The sequence below is a fragment of the Pempheris klunzingeri genome, chromosome 24, assembly GCF_042242105.1.
Source record: "Pempheris klunzingeri isolate RE-2024b chromosome 24, fPemKlu1.hap1, whole genome shotgun sequence".
In the NCBI taxonomy this organism is placed as follows: Eukaryota; Metazoa; Chordata; class Actinopteri; order Acropomatiformes; family Pempheridae; genus Pempheris; species Pempheris klunzingeri.
In genome coordinates this window covers 13,406,352-13,427,593 of record NC_092035.1, presented here as the reverse complement: position 1 = coordinate 13,427,593, position 21,242 = coordinate 13,406,352, and the positions used below count along the sequence as shown (strand labels likewise).

The 21,242-nt window shown below is 43.0% G+C and overlaps 1 protein-coding gene across 1 annotated transcript in view; it reads left to right on the top strand.

Moving 5' to 3' along the window:
• The window catches only part of dmd (dystrophin), a 242,792-nt gene that overhangs the window by 54,277 nt on the left and 167,273 nt on the right, over positions 1–21,242 (top strand). The window contains exon 2 of the mRNA XM_070855842.1: positions 20,503–20,564. Coding sequence (XP_070711943.1) covers positions 20,503–20,564 — 62 coding nt within the window. The remainder of the gene's footprint in view (positions 1–20,502; positions 20,565–21,242) is intronic.

Here is a 21,242-nt window from a genome sequence, read left to right as displayed (position 1 = left end):
TTTATGTCGTGGGCATATGGTGGTTTGAAGTAGCAAGTAAAAATAATTCTTCAACACATTTCTTTCCCCTTGAATGTGCACACTGCAGCCGGGAATCAGCTTTGGCAATAACAATTAGCCAGCCCAACACAAATTAGAATGTATGGAGAGGGATCCTACATCGGAGCGCTCATCCATCTCCGGAAACATGAAGAAGAGGCATTTTTTTTTAGAAATGCTGCTGATAAGGCACATCAATCATCCTAAACTGTAAAAGTTTAACTTTGAGGTAACGTCTCAAGCGTCGTTATCACTAAAGTAGAGCACTGACATCGGACAATTCTTCAAACTCACTTTTTTTTTTCTTCGTTTTTTCTGTTTTGATTAGTCGTTTCCCACCTGTTTTGTTTGATGCCCACCCCCCCAGGACAGTTTAACTCCAGTACCCTTTCGTTGACACCACCTGTCTTATTCCAAATGTGTCAGTTTTCACTTTTAACCCTTGTATAGTGTTCAGGTCTGTTTTCATTTTTTTTATCAAGAGCAAAATGATACGATTAATTATTTTTTCAGACTCACACTCGTTGGCCTTGGCTCATAATGATGAGTCTGGGTTTGAAAAAATGATTACCGTAATTTCCAGACTATAAGCTGCTACTTTTTTAACATTCTTTGAACCCTGTGGCCTAAACAATGATGCGGCTAATTAATAGATTTTTACGGGCTAACGGCCTCCAGGGGGCGCTCTAGCAGTAAGCGCAAGAGCGAGACAGACAGACGGAAGAGAGAATGCGCCAAGGAAGACGCTAGTGTGATTGTGTTTTGAACGGTTATTTTGCGCTTCATGCACACACCCTCCTCATGGCAAACACACGAAGAAATGCATATGATGCAGCTTTTAAGTTAAAGGCAATCGATCTGGCTGTCGAAGAAGGAAATAGAGCTGCTGCACGTAAGCTTGGCATCAATGAATCGATGGTGAGACGTTGGAGAACTGACTAAATGCAAAAAGACGACAAAAGCTTTCAGAGGTGATAAAAGCAGATGGCCCGAACTTGTGTGCACCATCTGTCTGTGTGAATATCTCATGTTACAACGTGGACGCTTGCGACTTATAGACAAGTGCAGCCTATATATGTACACATTTTTTTTTTCATTTTAAATTTAGTGGGTGCGGTTTATATTCAGGTGCGCTCAATAGTCCGGAAATTACGGTAATCGTATAGTTTTTCTTTTGATAAAGAACATGAAAACGGATGAAATACACCATACAAGGGTTAAACTGGGTGCTGATAAATGCTGTTGATTCTATATTTCTCAGTTCCTCATACAACCCAACTGGGTGTGTTTTGGTTGGTCGGTCAAGTCCACATTGGTCCTGCTACCACCTCTTGGAGCAGCTTATATAATATTATAATCAGCGTAATCCAATTGCAATACGACCTGGCCTGTGCAATAATATGGAGGCCTGTCGGGCCTTGTGTTATTAAACTTGTGGGGCTGATGTTAGATGTTCCTCTTTTGTATTTTGTATTCTGAGTTTCATAACCCCGATGCTCTGTATGGGAAGACAGTTCTGAATAATATTCAGTACAATATATACTGACAAATAGGATTAAGCAAACAGGAGATCTCTGTTTCACTCTGTGGTTGCAAGAGTTGGACCAGTAATCAAAGACACAGGCTTTTTCCGTGCTTTCAGGAATTGTAAGCACCACCAGACCAGATTGCTCGTCTGAAATTTCTCGTTATATAACAGTTTATTATACACATTGATTGTAAAAACTCTGGGGGAACAGAGTCATGTAATATTCAGTGTCATTTATCAGCTCTGTATTCACATGGGTATACTGTAAATATAGACCGTATGTTGATATATAGAGAGCTGTGGATTAATTTCTATTCATCATTCATCTGTCTGCCTTGTATTATCTCAGACATACAAGGGATGTTGATGGAACACGGCGACGCGATGTCTCTCATCGCCGAGATCCATCATGCAAACCTCATTAATGCTTTGGATTTCAGTCATTTTTAAAACCTCAAAATACTTTTCGTGTTTAATACATGCTGTCGTCAACCGACACTCCTTGTACCAGCGAGTGTCTAACGGCGGTCTAAATGCTAATTTTAGCATTTTTAATGTAATGACTAACGGAGGCGACAATGATCTGCTCTCCAGTGTTTCTGTCCGGCCTGGAGACAGCGGTTGACCTTGACTTGCTTTCCTGCCACTTCAAGTTAAATTGATTTCCCGACCCTGCAAACAAATCAGGGTTCAAGTCCACCACCGAAATCTAATCAATTGTTCCTTGGCCAAACACTTGAACCCCAAATTTCACACAAGTGGGTTAAAAACCCAACTTCTTTGGCTTTTTCTCTTCCCTTGAGGTTAGAAGTCTTAAATCCAATAAAGCAAAGTGTAAACAAATCCAGTAATAGGGTGACAGGGCGTCATGCTGCGGTTACAGATTGGAGGCTTTATTAAGTCAGTCCTTCGCTGTAATTTGTGCCCACTTTTTCCCAGGCAGAGAAGGGAGTCTTCTTTTTCTTGTGCTCCGCCCCCTCCGCAAATCCCCTCAGATCCCCTCAAGCCAATTAGGGACTAGAGAAGTGAAAATCAGGAAGCAAATTGGTCTTTTGGCTAATCTCTCTGGGGAATGGCTAGCAAGAGAGGGGAAGAGGAGAAAAAAGGTTTAGAGATGGATCGAAGACAGGTGGTGGAGGAGGAGAATTTAAAGAAGAGAGGGGAGGCGAAATGACAGCAGAATAGAAAGAGAGGGAGAGAAAGGAATGAAAAAAGAGGAGGAGGGGGGAGGTCTTGGCGTCTTAGAAAAAGAAAAGATGTTTCTTCACGTGAGCTACAAATATCTGCGTCAGAATGTGTGCATGTTCCTCCCATATGTTGGGTGATGTATCACCGGCAGCTGTACCTTCACATCATCTGTTCCTGGCTCCCACCACCACCACGGGCAAATGCAGATGCTCGAACTGGAATGGAAAACGGAGAAGAAAAAAGATTTAAGAGTCGCACTACAATCACCACAGGGGGAAAAGCAGATTAGAAGTGGAAGCGTACACACTTTTTGCCCATGCACTCGCACACACTAACGCAATATATATAATATCCACGAGGCGCTCCCGTTCCCCAAGGCCACTTCAGGCCTGATAAGTGTTCAGAGTGAGTCTGCTCGCCAGATAGCGTTTGAATGAGACTTGTTTGTGGGAGCTTGTGTTGTTTCAAAGGGCGCTTGTCGTCGGTCACTTTCTCTATCATCAGATTAAAGACGTGCTTCATGTACTGGAGTACACTCATTGCCTTTGACATGTTTACCGGCACCTTTAAACACCCTAACTCAGTGTTTATATTAAATAACAGAATCTATTCACCTCGGTGCAGCACCCTTTGAGAAGGAAAAAAAATGATAGCCAGCTAATTAATTTAGACTCCATCTGAAGGTTGTTACAGAGTTCTTGACTCATGCACGCCTAATACACACAACCCCACGATCAAGCTCTTTATAAAATGAAAGTTTTATGAGGCTACAACCTACGTACACACAAATAATAACTACTAAGCTGACACATAAATGAATGAATATATGTAACTGTTAAAATAAGCACTAAACACAGCGGGGAACAATTAATGATAAATGAAGACCACCGTACACCAGATCAAGCATGATATCTTCCAGCTAGATGCATTAATTAGAGGAAACACAGGAGACCACCAACTGGATGAAAACTTTAAACATTAAACAGTGAAATTCACTGAGGGCACCATTCAGCAGCGGAGGAGACATGGGAAGCCAAAGGAAATGATCTGAAGCAATTAGATATCATAATTCTATTGATGGGAGGTCCTGTTTATGACCCATTTAAGGACCCCTATTAATCTATAATGTTAACCACTAATGGCAGGAAGAGTACTGTTTCACCTGGCGCTGCGGAGGATCAGAGCAGAGTCGCCCTGCAGGGAGCGGAGACGCAGCACCCATTCCCACGTGGTCTTTCCAGAGCTCCCTGCGTTCTCGTTGCCACGTGGCAACTTCAGCTTGAGTCTGTTTCGTTCCCGTCTCTGCCCCCCCGCCTCACGGCAGCCAGTCTTCGCTGAGCGCGCAGGATTTCAGGAGTTTCTTAACTTTTGTTGCGTTCGAACACACACTGGAGAAGGTGTGGGAGTTGCAGGGAAGAGACGAGTCGAAGAGGGCGATGCTTCCTCTTGGTTTATAGTCTTGTGTAAAAGCTGTGTCCGGGATCAGTGATGTGGAAAGTACCTCCTCCCATCCAGGACCTCTCCTGTCTGAGTTCTATCCTCCCTCTAATTTCTCATAAGAATAATGACTAAAGTTTGAAAGTGTGGCGTTCTCTGCTGCTGAGTGATACCAGACACATACAGTATCTTATGAGTAACCAGGATATCATCACCATTAACATGATTTATTACACAGCTTTGTTGAGTACTCGATTCTGATTTCGGAATTGATCGGTCAATTACGGCATTCCACTGTTCACTGTCTTATTTCTGAATGGCTGTTGACTTTAAATGGTGAAGGACTGTATGCGTTTAGCACCTTTCTTGTCTTTTTTTGACCACTCAATGTGCTTTTTACACTACACTCACTGTTGGGGGCAACTTTTCCATGTGGGGCGCTGAAGGTTAGGTTGAGACTAGACCCACGGTACTTTTAAAATTACGGGTAACAAAAAAACTCTGTGGTCGACTTTTCCATCGAAATTAAATTCTCATATTAAATAATCAAAAGAACAACCTAAATTCTAACACCTGTGGTCATAAATCTGTTTGTCTTCCCTCTCTCCTTCAGACACACAAGAATCCCTCAGCTGTCTTCTGTCACCTGATTATAATGCAGGAGGAGGAGGAGGGAGGAGATGCCCGGCGCTAGATACTTTCAGAATAGTTCTAGCAATGTAACATTTCTCTAAATCTAATATTTCAAATGATTATCAATCAAAAAGTATATGTACTAACAATGCATGATCCAAATACAGTTCAAAATATAAATACAAATTCATTTCTTTGTTCACGCTTTTTGGCTCCAACACTCATTCATCCATTCACATACCATTCGTGCACTGATGACAGGTCGCCAACTCGTATGCATTCACTCACTAAAGTATGGACAGTATGTATACACCTGGATAGATATCTGTATATGTGCAAAGGTACGCCAATGGACAGCAAATGAAATAGTATAATATAATAATTCCCACATGTTGCTCAGTTTTCTTGGTCTCTTCTATAGGAACGTGCATTACTTTTCCTGTGGGGAGGGTTCAGAGTGGGAGCAGACAGACCTCCCCCCCTTCACGCAGACACTTCTGTACTCTGAAGGTCATTGTGTCAGGCAGACTGGCATTTCAACCTAATTCTTCTTTCATTACAAGCTATGATCGATTCACCGGTTATATAAATTCATATTCACGTTTCCTTTTTCATTAGAAAAAAACCAGATCCAATCTTTGTCTCCTCTGGATTAGTGGGTATGTGTAACCACTTCTTGTTAGTTCAGGGTTTATTGTCCCTGCATCAAACATCAGCCTGTACTTTTCAGATGGTTAGCTAAACATAACATATTAATGTACATTTTAATTCTGCGTTCTGCAGGGCAAAGTCATTTTTCTTTGTTCTATTTCACGAGTTTGCATGTGGCAGTAGTAGATTAGTCTGTAATAAATTGGCATTTGTCGCTTGACGTCCTCTTTTTAGTCTTTGCAGGGCTGCTCTTATACCCAGAGGTTTGCATAAACATGAGGTTTAGGAGCAGATGATCAGTTCTGTGTCCTTGTCATCACGCTACAACGCAATGATCGCCATTTCAAGTCAGTTTATATACGAGCAAGATAGAACGTCTTAAGAGGTGAGCTTTAGAGATGCTTGCTGATTTTGTAACATTTGGACAGAGCCAGGCTAACTGTTTCCCCCTGTTTACAGTCTTTGTGCTAAGATAAGCCAACCAGCTGCCCGTTTCACTGATAAAATAGTTACTAGATTTATTTTATTTAACAAGAACTGTGAACTTTTTGCTTTTTCCTCTTTGTGTTCCCACACAAAATAACTCTGAATTAGTATCCTGCATGCCGCATGCTAAGATGAAATTCAAGAAACTTTAACCTTGACCATAGTAATGCAAGCACAACAGTGATGACAATCCATAATGCAAACATATATTTGACAAAGCTAGCTGATATTTATGCTTATCTTAGTGCACTGCAGTCAGCAGGGAATCTAACAGTCAGCGGCAGCAATTATTTTGGACCCAGTCCTCACTTTTGCGTTCTGAGAGAGTGAGTACCTGCTTGACTGTTTCTTTGCAGCACAGGTAAATGTTTCCCCCTTCCCCTCAAACGTGTGTTCCTCCTCCACCACTCATTGCCACACAGTGTGCTCAGTGTTTCGGTGCGTTTATCCTGCAGCTCCAACCGACTGAAATACGGCTGAAAGCCTGAAATAATCAGCTGCTTCTCACGTGTAATCACAGCAGATCTGCGTCTCAACTCGTCTCATGTGCTTTAATGTGGTCACTTATGAATGGGCGTTGTATGATGTGATAGGGGTATAATGGGTATAATGTTTTCCTTTATTTACCAGGATTTGTTGTTGATTTCCCTGCAGCCACCTCTTCCCTCTCCCTTCTTGCTAAATTTACACCCTTATCTGGCTGTAGCATTCACTGTACTGTACATCTAGATTGCCTGTGATATCCCCTGCATCGACCTGCGTGGTTGTGATTTAGCGGCTGTGTTTTTACACTTGGAAATAAATTGTCTCAAGTGTCCACACAAATCAAATTGCACTTGTCACTTCTCCCCGGTCTTATAAACACTATTTAAGGACGATCAGCGTCAAAGGCAGTCATAGAAATTGCGTTACCGTTTTTTTTCTCAATCATTCAGACTCTTTTTAGAGAGCCGGCTCTTTCGGCTCCCAAGTGGCTCCTCAGATTTTTTTGTTGCTTCAATAAATGTATTACCAAACGATGTGTAAAATGAATTACTAATGTAAAAAAACACATTATATAGAATATTTATTGTTTATATTGCTTTATTAATTTAAAATTATTTAGTTTTACTGGGGTCATGGAGCTCTGGGCTGTAGGTTTGGTGGCTGTGTTGTTGTCCTGGAGGATGCTGTAGACACACTGGCACCTTCATTAACAGCAGGGTCCCTTGCTTGTCTTTCCTCCTCTAACTGAATTGATGGGTGAACAGTACACACATGCCTGTGCAGGTTGTTTGTGGAGCCTGCCTGATATGAAATTTTAATTTTGCAAAGTCTGCACTCTGCCCTCAAACTTTCAATTCTATTAAAATGTGTCCAAATTTTACTACGTTTTCTGTCGCTCATGTTTGTCACCTGTCCTGCGTGCAGTCTCTCACTATGTAGCAGTGCTCTCTCTCGCTCTCTTGTCTCTCCCTCACTCCAGGTTGTGTGCTTTTTTTTTTTCCCTGCAAGACTCAAGGTTAAAGATAAGAAATTCTTTCTCTTCAACACAATCCGGGGGGGGGTTTGTTGGTTAGCTTAGCTTAGCATTAAGACCAGAGCACCCAGCATGGCTCTGTAAAACATCTGCATCTTTAAGCTCCTGGCTGATTGGTTGATGCAATTCGTGTGTGCTTTTGCTGTATTTGCATCAACACTCGATGTGTGTGTTTTTTTTTTTTTTATGCAACCGTGCACAAGTTTGATACAGAAACATGTATAGTTGAAAGGCTACATCTTTGGCACATTTCTCTCATCTGAGAGGTATTTTCAGTAAGTCCATTCAAACTTTCTGCCGAGGCAGAAGATAAAACTGAGGTGGTTGAAGGTCAGTAGAATGTTATTGGTAGCCACTGGAGATGGGCAAAAAAACTCAATTAGGGCAGTACTCTCCATTAGGCTTGAGGTTATGCCTGTGTATTTTGCATGTCTAAACAGGTCTGTGCAGAGATGTGCACAGGGAATTGTGGGTATTCATACCACACAGGCTATTACATGTGCCTTAATGAAAGCTGTGTGTCCTAGAACATGTTTCTGCAGCGCGTATGCAAATGCACATGAACATTTTGCTTTTGCTTTTCTCTATTATCGATGACTACTGGAATCAGTTTTGGATTCACGCAGTTTTCTGATATAATACTTTCTTTTTTTCTCCTGATATATGCCTGAAATCTGATGCCAGTACCAGTAATCCCCATTCAAAGCAGATCTGAACATTTTTCCAATTACAGGGATGAGAAAATACAGACTCTTGGATGATGAAAATGAGTCGACAGAGGAGAGAAAAATTTGAGCGAGATTGAAACAGCCTACGGAGTGAATAGACTGGCAGACAGATTGAGACAGCTGCGGTGACACAAACCTGGAGGTTGAGCAAAACCAGAGCTTCCAACTTCAGTTTACGAATCTCAAATTTGAATTGAAAGCTGACATGGTCTTGATGTGCGGAGGAAGCCGTGTGACCTGAGGGCCTTCGAAAAGCATTCGCTGCCCCGGCATCAGTCTGAGTGGGTTTTTTTTTTTATTTTTTTTTTGTGGGTGTAAACGTGTGAAAAGGTGACACTCATTTCCCGACAACGACGGAGTTTTGCCTTTCAAACTGTGCAAATACAACGCTTTTGTTTAGTGTTTGAGATGATTCAGAGGCACAGAGTGCAGAAGAGCCCTGCAAGGCTCCCTGTCTAATAAAACACAGCAGGAGGAAAGATTACTTTTCTTTATAGAAGAGGTAATTAAAAGAAAGTCTGCTTTTATGAAGACATAAATTGGTGTGAGAAAGAGATGGGAAAGCAGGGAGGGGCACAGTGGGGAAGTAGAAAATGCATTACGGCGGAGAGATGGCCGTAATCTGTCAATAGGAATTATCATGACATTGTGTGACAGTATAAACTGAAGTGTGTGTGTACCCTTAGTTGTATCGCTTTCTCCTCTTTCACCGTGTATCTTTCCTCCGCACCTTTTCTATCCCGTGTCTCTCTGTACACTGTGTGTGTGTGTGTGTGTGTGTGTGTGCATGTGTGTGTTTTTCTGCCTGAGGGCTTCCTGCGTCCACGTGTGTGTGTGCTTAATCTGCGTTTGTAGTGAGGTTAATCCTTACCTGGCAACGGTGCACACTGGGTTAATCTGGAACAGGTGGGAGCTGTGTCATGTGGCACACACACACACACACACACACATAGAGTAGGCAAATGATGGGACAGCAGAAAAAGGCTTAAATGCTTTATGCATGGACAGGTGTTTAAAAGCACTTAAACTAAACCCTAAACAGTAAATCACATTTAACTTGCAGAGTTTTGACATATTTAACCTCCGATATGCTTTGAGAAATGTGCAGGTTGTGTTCACGTGTTCTCGTTTGTTGAGCTGCTAAACAGACAAGAGTGGATTTTCCTTTACAGCGATTCAGGATAAATGGAAAAAGAGACAAAAATGAAACATATATTCATCTTAATCCTCCGACTGCACACACACATTCACACACTATAGATGCCCAGTACTTCCCGGTCTGATCCGGTGGCCGCTGAGCAGCTCCACTGGAGCAGCTTGGGGTTGAGGCTCTTGCTCCGGACCACCGAAGGCAAGCACAGATATTTCGCTGTCACTTCGCTATAAGATAACATATATAAGATAATAAGTAGAAGTCAAATTGGAATTTGATTTCTCTTCACTTTTTAGTGTGAGGTCATAAAACTCTGATTGTTTTTCTCTTTTTTTTTGTAGGAGAACCATTTTTTTTTGGAAGCCTCTGGGTGGACGTTTCCTGTTTTTAATGCATTTTTTAGTCGCCTTTGCATATGAAATGTACTACATAAATAAATCAGACTTCCAATGAATCGATTCGTGATTGAAATAACAACCTCACTGCTCATTCTGAAGTTCTTCTGTTTACTCCGAGCTTTGATGAACAAACGGGAGGAAAAAAAATGAGTTTGTATACAGCTAATTTGTTCTGCTGTGCTCAGTTTAATTGTTCAGTGGGGAACTGAAAGTGGTTTTTGCTTGTCAGTATGTGCATGTGAATCCACTGTGCTCTGCCAGTTAGATGCCAATTGATTTGAATTGTGGAAGAAATGTACAGACTGATGACGACAGGGCAGTTGGTTTAGCCTTGTGCTGCTTTAGCAGATCTGATGGCTTCAGTTCCTTTTGTCTATCAGCAGCTTTAGATTCCCACTGCTCTGTGTGTGTGTGTGTGTGTGTTTGTGTGTGTGTGTGTGTGTGTGTGTGTGTGTCAATTTGTTGACATCAACAATTCTGCAGAAATAGCAGCAAAATCAAATATTGCTGCTCTGGAGTCACAATTTCTGCCCTAACTCATTTTGGCAGCAGGTCACACACACACTCTCACACACACTCTCACACACACACACACCGACTTTGTCACAGTTAGACGTCACACCTTTTCCCACACACTCTTTAGTGTCTGCACACACACCCACACAGCACCATATGTTTCCATCAGTGGGGGTGTGGATGTACTGTATAACAGGGTTTTACCAGCCAGGGGAAATTAGTCTTCACTCATCTCTCCCTCTCTCTCTCTCTCTCATACAATATCTCTTTTTTTATTTTTCTCTGTCACACTCTTTCATATTGTACTGTACATCTCTCTCTCTCCTCTCTTCCCTTTATTTCTCTCTGTTCTTTCCCCCGAAGCAGATGACATTTCTCACTTCTGTTTTTCATCTCTGTCTTTCTGTCATCTGTCCATCCCTCCCCCCCAATTTTTTTTTCTTCCACCTTCTATTCCTCCCTCCCTCTCCGTCTCCCTCTCTGATCTCTTTTTCCATCCAAAACGGATCCAGAGTGTAACCGGGCAGTCTATTTTATGACACGCCTGAATCCGTCCACCGCGTTTTTATTGACTGTGATTGTGACGAAAGGTGACGTCACGTACTTCTGTGCACCAATCACACGCCAGCTTTCGGTTGTATCGGTCAAATCTGATCCAGCCACAGCCACACAGCCGTGTTGAAGAAGATCCGCTCAGGAGTGAATAGCAAACTTGAATTTTGATGTATTGTCATAGAGCGTTGACCTTAACGCAGGAGATCTTTTTCAGTTGGTTGCTTTTCATGACTTCACACCTTCCTTATATATTCCTTTCCAGCTACAATCAGATCGACTGCCGTCTGGCAAGTTTGTCTGTTCGGGATTTTCAAAATAAACACAATACAGCGCTGTGATTGACAGCTGGAGGACGTGTTTCGATAAATGAGGGTAAAAGTCAAAAGAGTTTCTCGCTGTGAAGCGCAGTGCATTTCTGTTGTTGTTACCATCTCTGTGCCGTCAGCCCATCCCTTCTCCAGTCTCTCTTTCTCCTGTTCTGCTCCTCCCTCTGTCTTCCTCCCGCTCTCTGCCTGCAGATGATGGATATCAGCTCTACATTTTGGGAGCCTATAAATGTATTTTTTCCAGGACAGCTGCAGACACACACACACACACACTGACTGACAGACACACACACTACTGTATAGCAGTGGTTCGGCCCATCTGCGCCTCTCCAGCTGAAGAGACAGGGCTGGAGTACATCTGTGGCAGCCTCAGTCTGAGATGTAACACACAGTTGGATCTGCCGGTAGCGACCACATTCAGGCAAAATGGAAGTGTGTGTCTGTGTGTGCACTCCCAGTGTGTACAGTGTGTGTGTGTGTGTGTGTGTGTGAGTGTCAGAGAGAGAGACAGGCCACTAGATTAGGTGAACATGACAGTGTGTGTGGCACTAACAGAAAGTGAGGCTGACATCAGGCTCACTGTGAGTGTGTGTGAGAGTGTGTGCGCTGGCCTAAGTGTGTATGGTGCTAATTGACATTGAGGCTGACATAAGCTTGTCATCCATGCCTCTCACTTTCCAATCACCTCTCTCTCTCTCTGTCTCTCTCTCTCTCTCCCGCTGTCACTTCTCTTTCTGGTCCCCTCTCTTCTTTCTCCTCCTTTACCATGTCATTCCGTCTCCCTCTTTCTCCCCCCCCCCTCCTCCCCCTCTTCCTTCTCCTCACTTCTCATCATCTGTTCCCACCTCCTCTCTCTCCCGTTGTGGCTATCTCCTCCTCCGTCTCCCCTTTCTCCATCACTTCCTCCCCGTCTCATCTCGCAGTAATGACCTGATCTGATTGGATTTGGTCTCAGATTCCTTCCGTGGCTAATGGCCGTGACCGTTGCTAGGCAGCCGGCGCCAAAACAGCGACAAACATGGCTGTCGCGCCGGGCCACGCCGTCAATGGAGACGGATCACTTGTTTGCCCTCGTGGGGCTTCTTTGCTTACACTTTCACTGAGCTCCATTAGGACGGTGACAGGCCTGTTGAGACTGGCCTCCATGATGGATCGGACAGTTACCATGAATTTATCCATCTATCACTATCAGTGCCAGTCTATTAGAAATACACTTTAGTACAGCTTCTGCATCGTCTCCAGGCATATGTGTGACATATAAATGACATTTTGCGTCAGAGTCAGTTAATTATCATTTCATTTGAATGTGATTTTGGCTAATACAGCAGTGCAATGGAAAGGTTGGCATCGCTCGCAGCCGAACTGTACACTTCACTTAAGGCATATTACATACAGACATGATGGAGGAGATTTAATAACCTGTGCTTGAGTGTAAAACACCACAGGAGGAGTTCTTCTAATGGCAAAGATTTATAGCTGTGAGATTATAAATCGAGTGTATCACAGCAGTCGTGCAGGCGAAGAGATAAAGACGCATCGCCCTTTGTGTGATGTCAAAATCATTTGCATAGCATAAGAGGATTACATTAGCCATTGGAGAAATTACAGCTAAAATATGGAGATTTATAGTTTTAGTTTAACTTCCCTTCTACGTATAAGGATCAGATATAGTAGAAAATACAGTTTGCTGTTTACCGGTGTAACTAGATTGCTTAATATATGATGTTTGCTCTTGCTGTGGTTTCAGGGTTGCTTGTGTTTGTGTGTGTGTGTGTGTGTGTGTGTGTGTGTGTGTGCAGAGGGTACGAAATGTGATTGATATCATAACTGTCAATAAAATGTGTCAAGGTGAAACCCTGAGCTCTGAGTTTAATGTAACAGCTACCAAAGATGTGCATCCCCTGATGGCAGTGGAGTATAGGCCTGTTTGCCAGGGCTGAGCCCAATTCCCCCCCGATAGTGACCGTTCGGTCACTTGTGACTCAGGAAATATAGTATCAGGGCAAACAACTTTTCAAATTAGCTTTAAATGAATAAATAATTTAAAAAGCTTGTTTCTGGCTCTTCAACTACAGTAATAACAAATATTACAGCTTGATTGTTGCTTGCATTAAATGTCAACGCTTCTCTTACATGAACAGATGTGAACTTTTACAAGAAATGGGAAGTATGATGTTTCCATGGTTGGATTCAGTCACTTATGCTGTGGGCTACAAAACATGAGCCCCGTTTTTTTTTTTTACATTTTGGAAAATGAAATATGCTGAATTTGCTAGTAGCAGTTTCTACTCACTATGTACACCTGGATGCACAGACAACTGTCCATGTCTGTGCAAACACGATCTTTTTTTCCTCTGATGTCTTAATAGGTCTATGGATGGATGGATGAACATCTAATATAATAATATCCTTTGGAAGGAAAGTCTCAGTGAGATATGTGTGTTGCATCTGTACGTCCTGACTGAGTTATTTCTCCAATTTGGGGGAACAGTAACATTATCAGAACTCCTCTTTAAGTTTCTGGTTAGCACTGTTTTATAGTTTCACAGCTCCATTACAAACTTCACTGTCTGAAACACTAGTCTGGGCTGTGTGTGTCCTCTCTGGGGACCCCGTTTCTTCAGTCCCGGCTGGAGTTAAACATGAAAGCTTTAAACATGTTGCTGCAGCGACTCAAACAGCAGTTAACGCTACACTACTTGCAGCAGGTACACCAGCAGCGGCTCTGTTAATCTTGTAGTCCAGGTGTCCGTGGCAGTGGTGTGAGACACTCAGCATCCCTCCTCAGCTTTGTGAAATACCTGTCCAAGGCCAACAGTCTCCTCTCTGTCCAAGATCAGATAACAAATATTTAGAGGACTGCTCCTTAAGCTGTGTCCTTGCTTTGTCTTGGGCACTAATTCTTCCCTGGCTAGTTGTTTTCTTAATAAATAAGATTATTTCAGGGACTTTTTCCCTTCTTCTGTCTGTTCTCTTCACCCCCCTACGCATTATTTAGCTGTTTGCAAATTTGATGAACGAAGACCGTAAGCCCATTTTCCTTCTGCTAAATACCCGAAATGTAAATGGAACGTAATGACTCGAGCTGAAAATGTATTTTCAGATTCGTGTCCGCCTCCTGGGGAGAGTGCTCTCTTTGTCCTCCACTTTTGAAAGTAGAAACCATTAAGGAAAACAAAAAACGATGCCCGCGTTGTTGAAGTGTTAAAAAGTTAATCATTTTATACATTTCGGGCTCTTCTCTGGCTACACGGAACATTTTAAATGCACTTTTAACCGTCGTCTCCTCCTCAGAGCCTCCGCCTGTTGATGGCTGCTGATGGTGCGTGAATGCACTGCATGTGTTGTTTTTGATGTATCACATGAGGTAAAGCACACGTGTTGGCGAAACTCTGTGAGCCAGTGGGAAGTGAGGGATGTTACGTGCATCACTTCCTCTCCTGCCACAAAAGTATATTGGCTAAAAGTTAACATTCACAGTATTATTTTCCTTTTTTTTTATCTCAGTTTTTTCAGTAGATGCTCTTGTACTTCTGCTTGTTATTTTAAAGTGAAGTGCTTTCACCAGCCTACCCACCTCTGCATATCGGGCAGATATTTAGAGAAAATCTGCATCCATATTTCATGTGTCTCAGCTCTGTGCTTAGTCGAGGTCAGATCTCAGATTTCCTTCCTCCTGCTCTTTGTCTCTGGATTTGTTTCCAGAGCTTCTGTGGTTTCACGGAGCTCCACTGTCAGGCTCCAGCTGGCTTCCATGACGGATCAAAACAACCCCTCCAGTTTCCCTCGCCATCATTAGCTGAGAAACTGATGGGCGCAAAGTATGTTGGATCAAACTCCCACACCCCCTATCTGGTTTCAGCAGAATGCTTTAGCTGGACAGCTGCTTTGATGCTGCCGCTTGTGCTGTGGGACCACACGGCTCCACGCTGCTCTTCCTTCTCCCTCCTTTCGTCGCTTTCCGTTGTTTGTCAAGTGCAGAGTTTTGGCGGACGTTAGTTGTGCCGCAGGTCTGGATCACGGTCTCCTGCTGTCCGACCGTCTAGTTAACTGCGAGTTCTGTTGCTCGCGCAGCTTCCCTCTCGGCAGGAGGCGTTCAAACGTTTTCCTCCCGGGAACAGAGAACAATATATTTGGGGATTAATTGAAGAGTTTTGTTCTGAAATCTGTATCACGTCCAGTAGGTGTGTGGAGAGTGTGTTTGATAAATCAAATTAGCAATTTGTGATATTGAAACTACTAAAGGTAGACAGATCAACAGGAATCACATCTGATGCTGTCATGGCGATTTCTTTCATTATCCAAAGGCTGCTGCAGAGAAAAAGTTAGTCTGTGACTGCACTGTAGGATGGCTAGCAGCCTATGGGGACACATCAATAACCAAACACAACCGTGGGAGGGTTTAAAAGCAGTGTAGGCTTTTTAAACAAACAGGAATCCATATAAATCCACAGCATACTGTGGCCAGGTGTTGTCTCATTCTATGTGAGCTTTACTCACTAAAAAAAAGCCATTAAACTGTAATTGAATAAAGAACCACGGATCAGATGAGAGACGGTTGGAGAGTCTCTGTCCGTGAGCTTTAACTCGCCAGATTTTATTGTAAAGCGAGTGGTGCTTCTCCACCACTTGCCACAGCAGCTGTCCAGAGTGCTGATCCTGGAGCTGATCCTGGAGCTGTCCTGGGTGCCTCCCCCCTCCCTCGTTCAGTCAGCAGGTTAGAGCTCTCTCATTTGCTCCACACGCTATCACTACACGTCCCGGTGGCTCTTTACATTAGGAACTTGTTATATATTATTACACACGTGATGTTATCTTCAGCAGCGAGTTCATGAGGAAGCTGTGCTCTTATTGAAACCACTTACGGAAGCGCAGAAGTCGTTCCAGCGCTTTTGTGATATGAACATGAAAGGCAGGCAGGGCTGAGATATGCCGCTCGACATGAACTCGGCTGATTTCCTCCGAGATGTGCGAGCACATTTTGAGAAACTATCTTTTGAGGGAGTGGAGGATTGATTCTGGGTGCAGCGGCGAATGCGCTGCGGGCCTATATTCACAGGCTGGTTTGCGCCAGAGAAAAACACGTTCACTCTGTTTTCAGCCTGTGTTGCTGGGCGTCACATCCTCTGACTATGTAACTAACAAAGCCTCTGCTCCTACTGCGCTGAAACATTGTACATTCAAAGGTTGTACTCCAGCTTGGAAAAATGATTCTCTGCTGTCACATACTGTAGATAATTTCTCCAGCTGTGCCTCTGGTCATGGAAACCTGTTTGTGACTGATCCTCCATCTTCTTTTCTTCCAGGATTTTGTTCTTCTCTCTGTCTTTACTTTCCCCTCTTTTGCTGTCTTTCACCTCCGTTTTCTCTATTCATTTCCTCTCCTCCTGTAGTCTTTCCTCGCTCCATTTTTGTTTCTCTTCTCTCTCTCTCCCTGGGATGTAATTTCCCTCTTTTCTCCTCTCACTCCTGTTACCACTTCTCCGCTTGATTTCCTCTCTTTCTCCTCTCTGACGTCTCTCTTAAACCAAGATTAAGCTATTAATGTTGGAGTCTCTTTAATGAGATGCATGTGGCTGTGTGCATGCATCACAAGTATATCTGTGTGTGTCCATGCATAACTCTGTGTGTGTGTGTGTGTGTGTGTGTGTGTGTGAAGCTGCCGCAGGTTTCAGTAGCAGAACAGCGTTTTAAATGGAATATTGATCGTGTCTCTCTCTCCGTCAGCTTTTGACTGCTTCCTGCCCTTCCCGCTAATTCTCACACATTTACTCACTTTGCCCGACAGCACACACACACACACACACACACACACACACACACACACATGCAAATTTACACCCATCCTCTCACTGTTCATATGCAGTAGAATGCATACACATGTTGATTTATATTTATACAGAAAAGATAAAAGATGATCTTGAAATGGAAATGAAATCAAGTTGATCCACTGGGTCAAGAGTTGGCTCTATTCTGGCATCTTCTTATCTGAAAAGTATCAGCTGTCATTTCCTGTTGGCTCAGGGAAACAACCAACTGCGTCCCGTTAAGACCGCACAGCGTCGTAAGAAAAAGAAAGAAGCTGCAGCCTGCTCTTTCAAGTAATTATATGACCAGGAGCGACAATTAACAGTCTTTTTTTCCATTTATTTCTGTAAAATTTCAGGTGAAGCACGCCTTTGCATAGCTGCTGGTAACTTTTGTGACGTTAAGATCTTCCAGCAACAAAAGACTGGCATCCTCTCTCTATGGATGCTACTATTTCCTCCACCTCAGTGCAGAGGGACTGAGATACAGGCATACATAGGTATAGACAAGTCAAAAGGTTTTCATGTGCATTTTCAGTTAACGTATACGTGTATACATGTGCTGCATATTAGAGGCAAAATGCAATGCTCAGCTGAGATGGGAAAAAACACTCTTTTGCAATGGGAGCAGACTCTTGCTGATTTCTTTGAAATTCAGTCCAAATTTGTGCTACATTTTGAATCGAAAACCCATTCAGAGACATGAATAACCTGCTCTTTTACATTCCATAAATCTATAATCTCAATTTATATTCAAAACCTGGGACAGGGTCACTAGTTTGCATATAAAAGTACTGAATTGAAGTAAAATAATTTGGCCAAGTAGATTTCTGGGCCGGGGCAGTAAAAATGGCCAGAAATAGTCTTGAACACAGAGATGTACACAGGCACACACACACACACACACACACACACACACACACACTCTGACAACATCCAAAATTACATTCATTGAACAGCCACATGCACCCAGAACACTGCACTCTCACATTAATGCACAGAGAGGTGAATCCTTCATCATGGAAACGCACATGCACACATGCACGTACACACACACACACACACACAAACACACGCACACACACACAGACTGTACACAGATGTGAATGGATTACCTGCTGTAGATGAGATTGTTTGCTACACGCTTCTCTTTCATTCATGCTTCACCGATCAGCCTGCCATTATCACGCTCTGGATACATGTGTGTGAATGTGTGCGCTTGGGACTGCGTGCTTGTGTGTTTTTGGGGAGTGTACACCAGTGTGTGTGTGTGAGTGTGTGTGTGTCCGGCTTCTCACCACAGTGCACTGCTCAATGTGGGACCTTTTAATTAAAGGAGAAGTTTCATTATCAGCTCCATTAGTCAATGCCTGGCTGGTGTCAACACACACACACACACACACACACACACACACACACATACACAGCAAAAGTAGCGTTAGCTGGGCTGGTATAATATTTAACCTGATGTTCTGTTTCAGGATGAGAGTGTAATTTATTATCCGTAGTAATGGGAAGTGACCCCATTTCCAGTCAAATGAGGGAGGCGGGGGAGAGGTGTTATTATAAGTCATCATGTCGTCATTTCCATTGTAATGCATGTCACAGGCCACACTACACTGGCGGCCACACACAGAAACACCCTCCACGCTGGAGGATAATGTCTCTGATGTGTGGTCATCTCTGGAACATTTTATATTGATTTTTAGGAAGCAATCTCTCCTTGAGCGCATTGTGAGCTATATTTTATAGGACAGATACTAATGATTATTTCCATTAGTTTGGTTTGTAAAAATTCTGAGTTAGTGAGAAATGCCCTCACAGTGACCCAGAGCCCAGGAGGAAGCACTTCAGCTTTTGGAGCAAATTCAGATCTGACTCACAAACAACCAACACTGTCCATCATAATGTAACATGGTGTGTGACTAAACATACAAGAGAACTTTTTTTTAACATAGTTCTTATAGGTTTGGAAATATATCCAGAAATTTGATATACTGTGGTTGTTTTTTAAGGTTTGTATATCGTAGACTGGAATATCTACCCTGGTGGAGGTCTGCGCTCTCCAAGGGCCCTTCTAGTACCAGTACCAGTACCTTGTGCTTAAGTGCACTACTTAATACTCTAAGTAAATGTACTTTGTTACATTCCGACGCTGTCATTCAGTATCTCTATGTGGTTCAAGTGAAGTCAAATTTTTCAGCTCATTCTGGACTAAAGGTCTTAACGTCATCACTGTTTGGAAAAAAAACAAGCCTCCAGATTTTCACTGCACTGTAAGATGGGTGGAAAAAAAAAAATTCTGCAACCTTGGGCTTTTTGAATCCTTCTTTAAAAGCAATGAAAGTGTAAAATGCTCTGCTGTAAAGCTGTGAGAGCAGGACTGTTTTTCTTTGTTCCTGAGAAAGTTGAAATTTCAGACAGAACACAGTGGACTGTGAGAAAGCTTGTATTTCCACCAAATCTGCTTCTCGGAAGGTGGAAAGTTGCAGTGTTTTCTCACCGATGGCGGACTAATGTTGCTATCCTATTGTCTGAGTTTTAGTGGAAGTTTGACTGAGCTCACCTTGCTTTATATTCGTGGCACTTACACACATTAACATATGGGAATTTCGCAGTACAACCAGCTTTCTGTTGTTGTCTGGAGCAGGTGGGCGCATTATGTCTTCCTCGTGAGCTCACTGGCAGAGGTTGTTCGGAGAGAACTTTCTACAGCGGAAAGTTTTCTGGTACAGATTGAACTTTTAAATGCCTAATTAGATAATTCTGCAGTGCTGTACAGTCTTAATGAAATGTTTCATCCCAAAATGAGACTTGGATCCAAAGTGATAACAACTACTCACTAAATGATTGACAGAACCAAATTAAAACACGTTTGGGAACACAAGAGGAGACTCCGATTCTTCGCCGATGAGTCACTTTTCTAACTGCTCAAAATAATGCTGCTTTTTCTTTCACTTTACAAGAGCATCTGGTTGTGTTGATGAGTAACAAATGGCAAACAGCACCAGAATGACTGTGATCACAGTAAATGATTTTTAAATAGCAGAGGGGGAGTCGTTCCCTGAGAGCAACAAGTGGAAGCGCCGCTGACTCACTCCGGTCTGTCGTGTGACGGCCAGGCGGTGCAGGTCTGTAAGTGGCAGGCTGATTGATATGATGAGGATGCAATTAGCCCAGAGCAAGATTAGAGGAGTCTCTTCATCATGCTAAGCACCACTTGCTGTTTTCATGTGTGTGTGTGTGTTTGACAGGGAGAGAGACAGGTCCGTAGTCAGCGATACAGTTAAACATGTTTTGATTGTCAACAGGCGATCAGAGAGATTGGAGTGTGGTATGTAGTGGGATTTATCAAAGACCATGTGCACCCTTTTCATGTTCTTTTTGATCTGCTGCCATTCCTCTGACATGACCTCTGCTCTCAGATTGCCTCATCTAAGCACACACACACACACACACACACACACACACACACACACACACAGACAGATATGTACAGCTCCATCTTCCTGACTGTCTGTGTTTCTTCTTCCCACAGATGAAAGAGAAGACGTTCAGAAGAAGACTTTCACAAAATGGGTAAACTCACAGTTGGCTAAGGTAAGACAGCTTCCTGCTTCCTTTCCATTATTGATTCCGTTCACGCTTCCTCTGCTTCCTGTCTGCGCTCAGCTGGACTCTCTGCCGCTCGAACTTTCCATCATCCCTCAGTAGTACTATGTACATGTATATTTCCAGTCAGTGGCAAACGCCGCCTGTTGTCGAGGCAGCGTTTAGCGACCGGTTGTTTAGGTCCGTTGCCAGAGCAACCGCAGCACATGGACGGGCGAGCTAAGTGAAGTCGGGCTCACAGTTTATACACAAATAGAGAGAGAGAAGAAGAGAGAGGGAGACTTTCTGGGTCTCCAACCCTGTCTCGTAGAAATTAAACTAATTTGCAACAGCTAATACGTTCTGGAGGAAATGTAATGCTGCCCGCATTACGTTTTCTATTAACATAATGAGGAAATGTTAATTAACATATCTGGCAAGTAGCGAAATGTTCAGTCTCAATGTATTCCATTTGTTTTCTTACAATGTCTAGCAGCGGTTGTATTGGGGAACGATCATGGTCTTGGTTTAATATTAAAATTGAAAACAAGTCACAAAACACAACATATTTATTTTGGTAACGGATCATAGAGACCACAGTCTTCGCCTGACCTCGGCCAAAGTGCTTTTGTTGCCTAAACAGACTGGACGTGAACTCTGGTTTCTCCCCGCGGCTTCCCTGCAGCA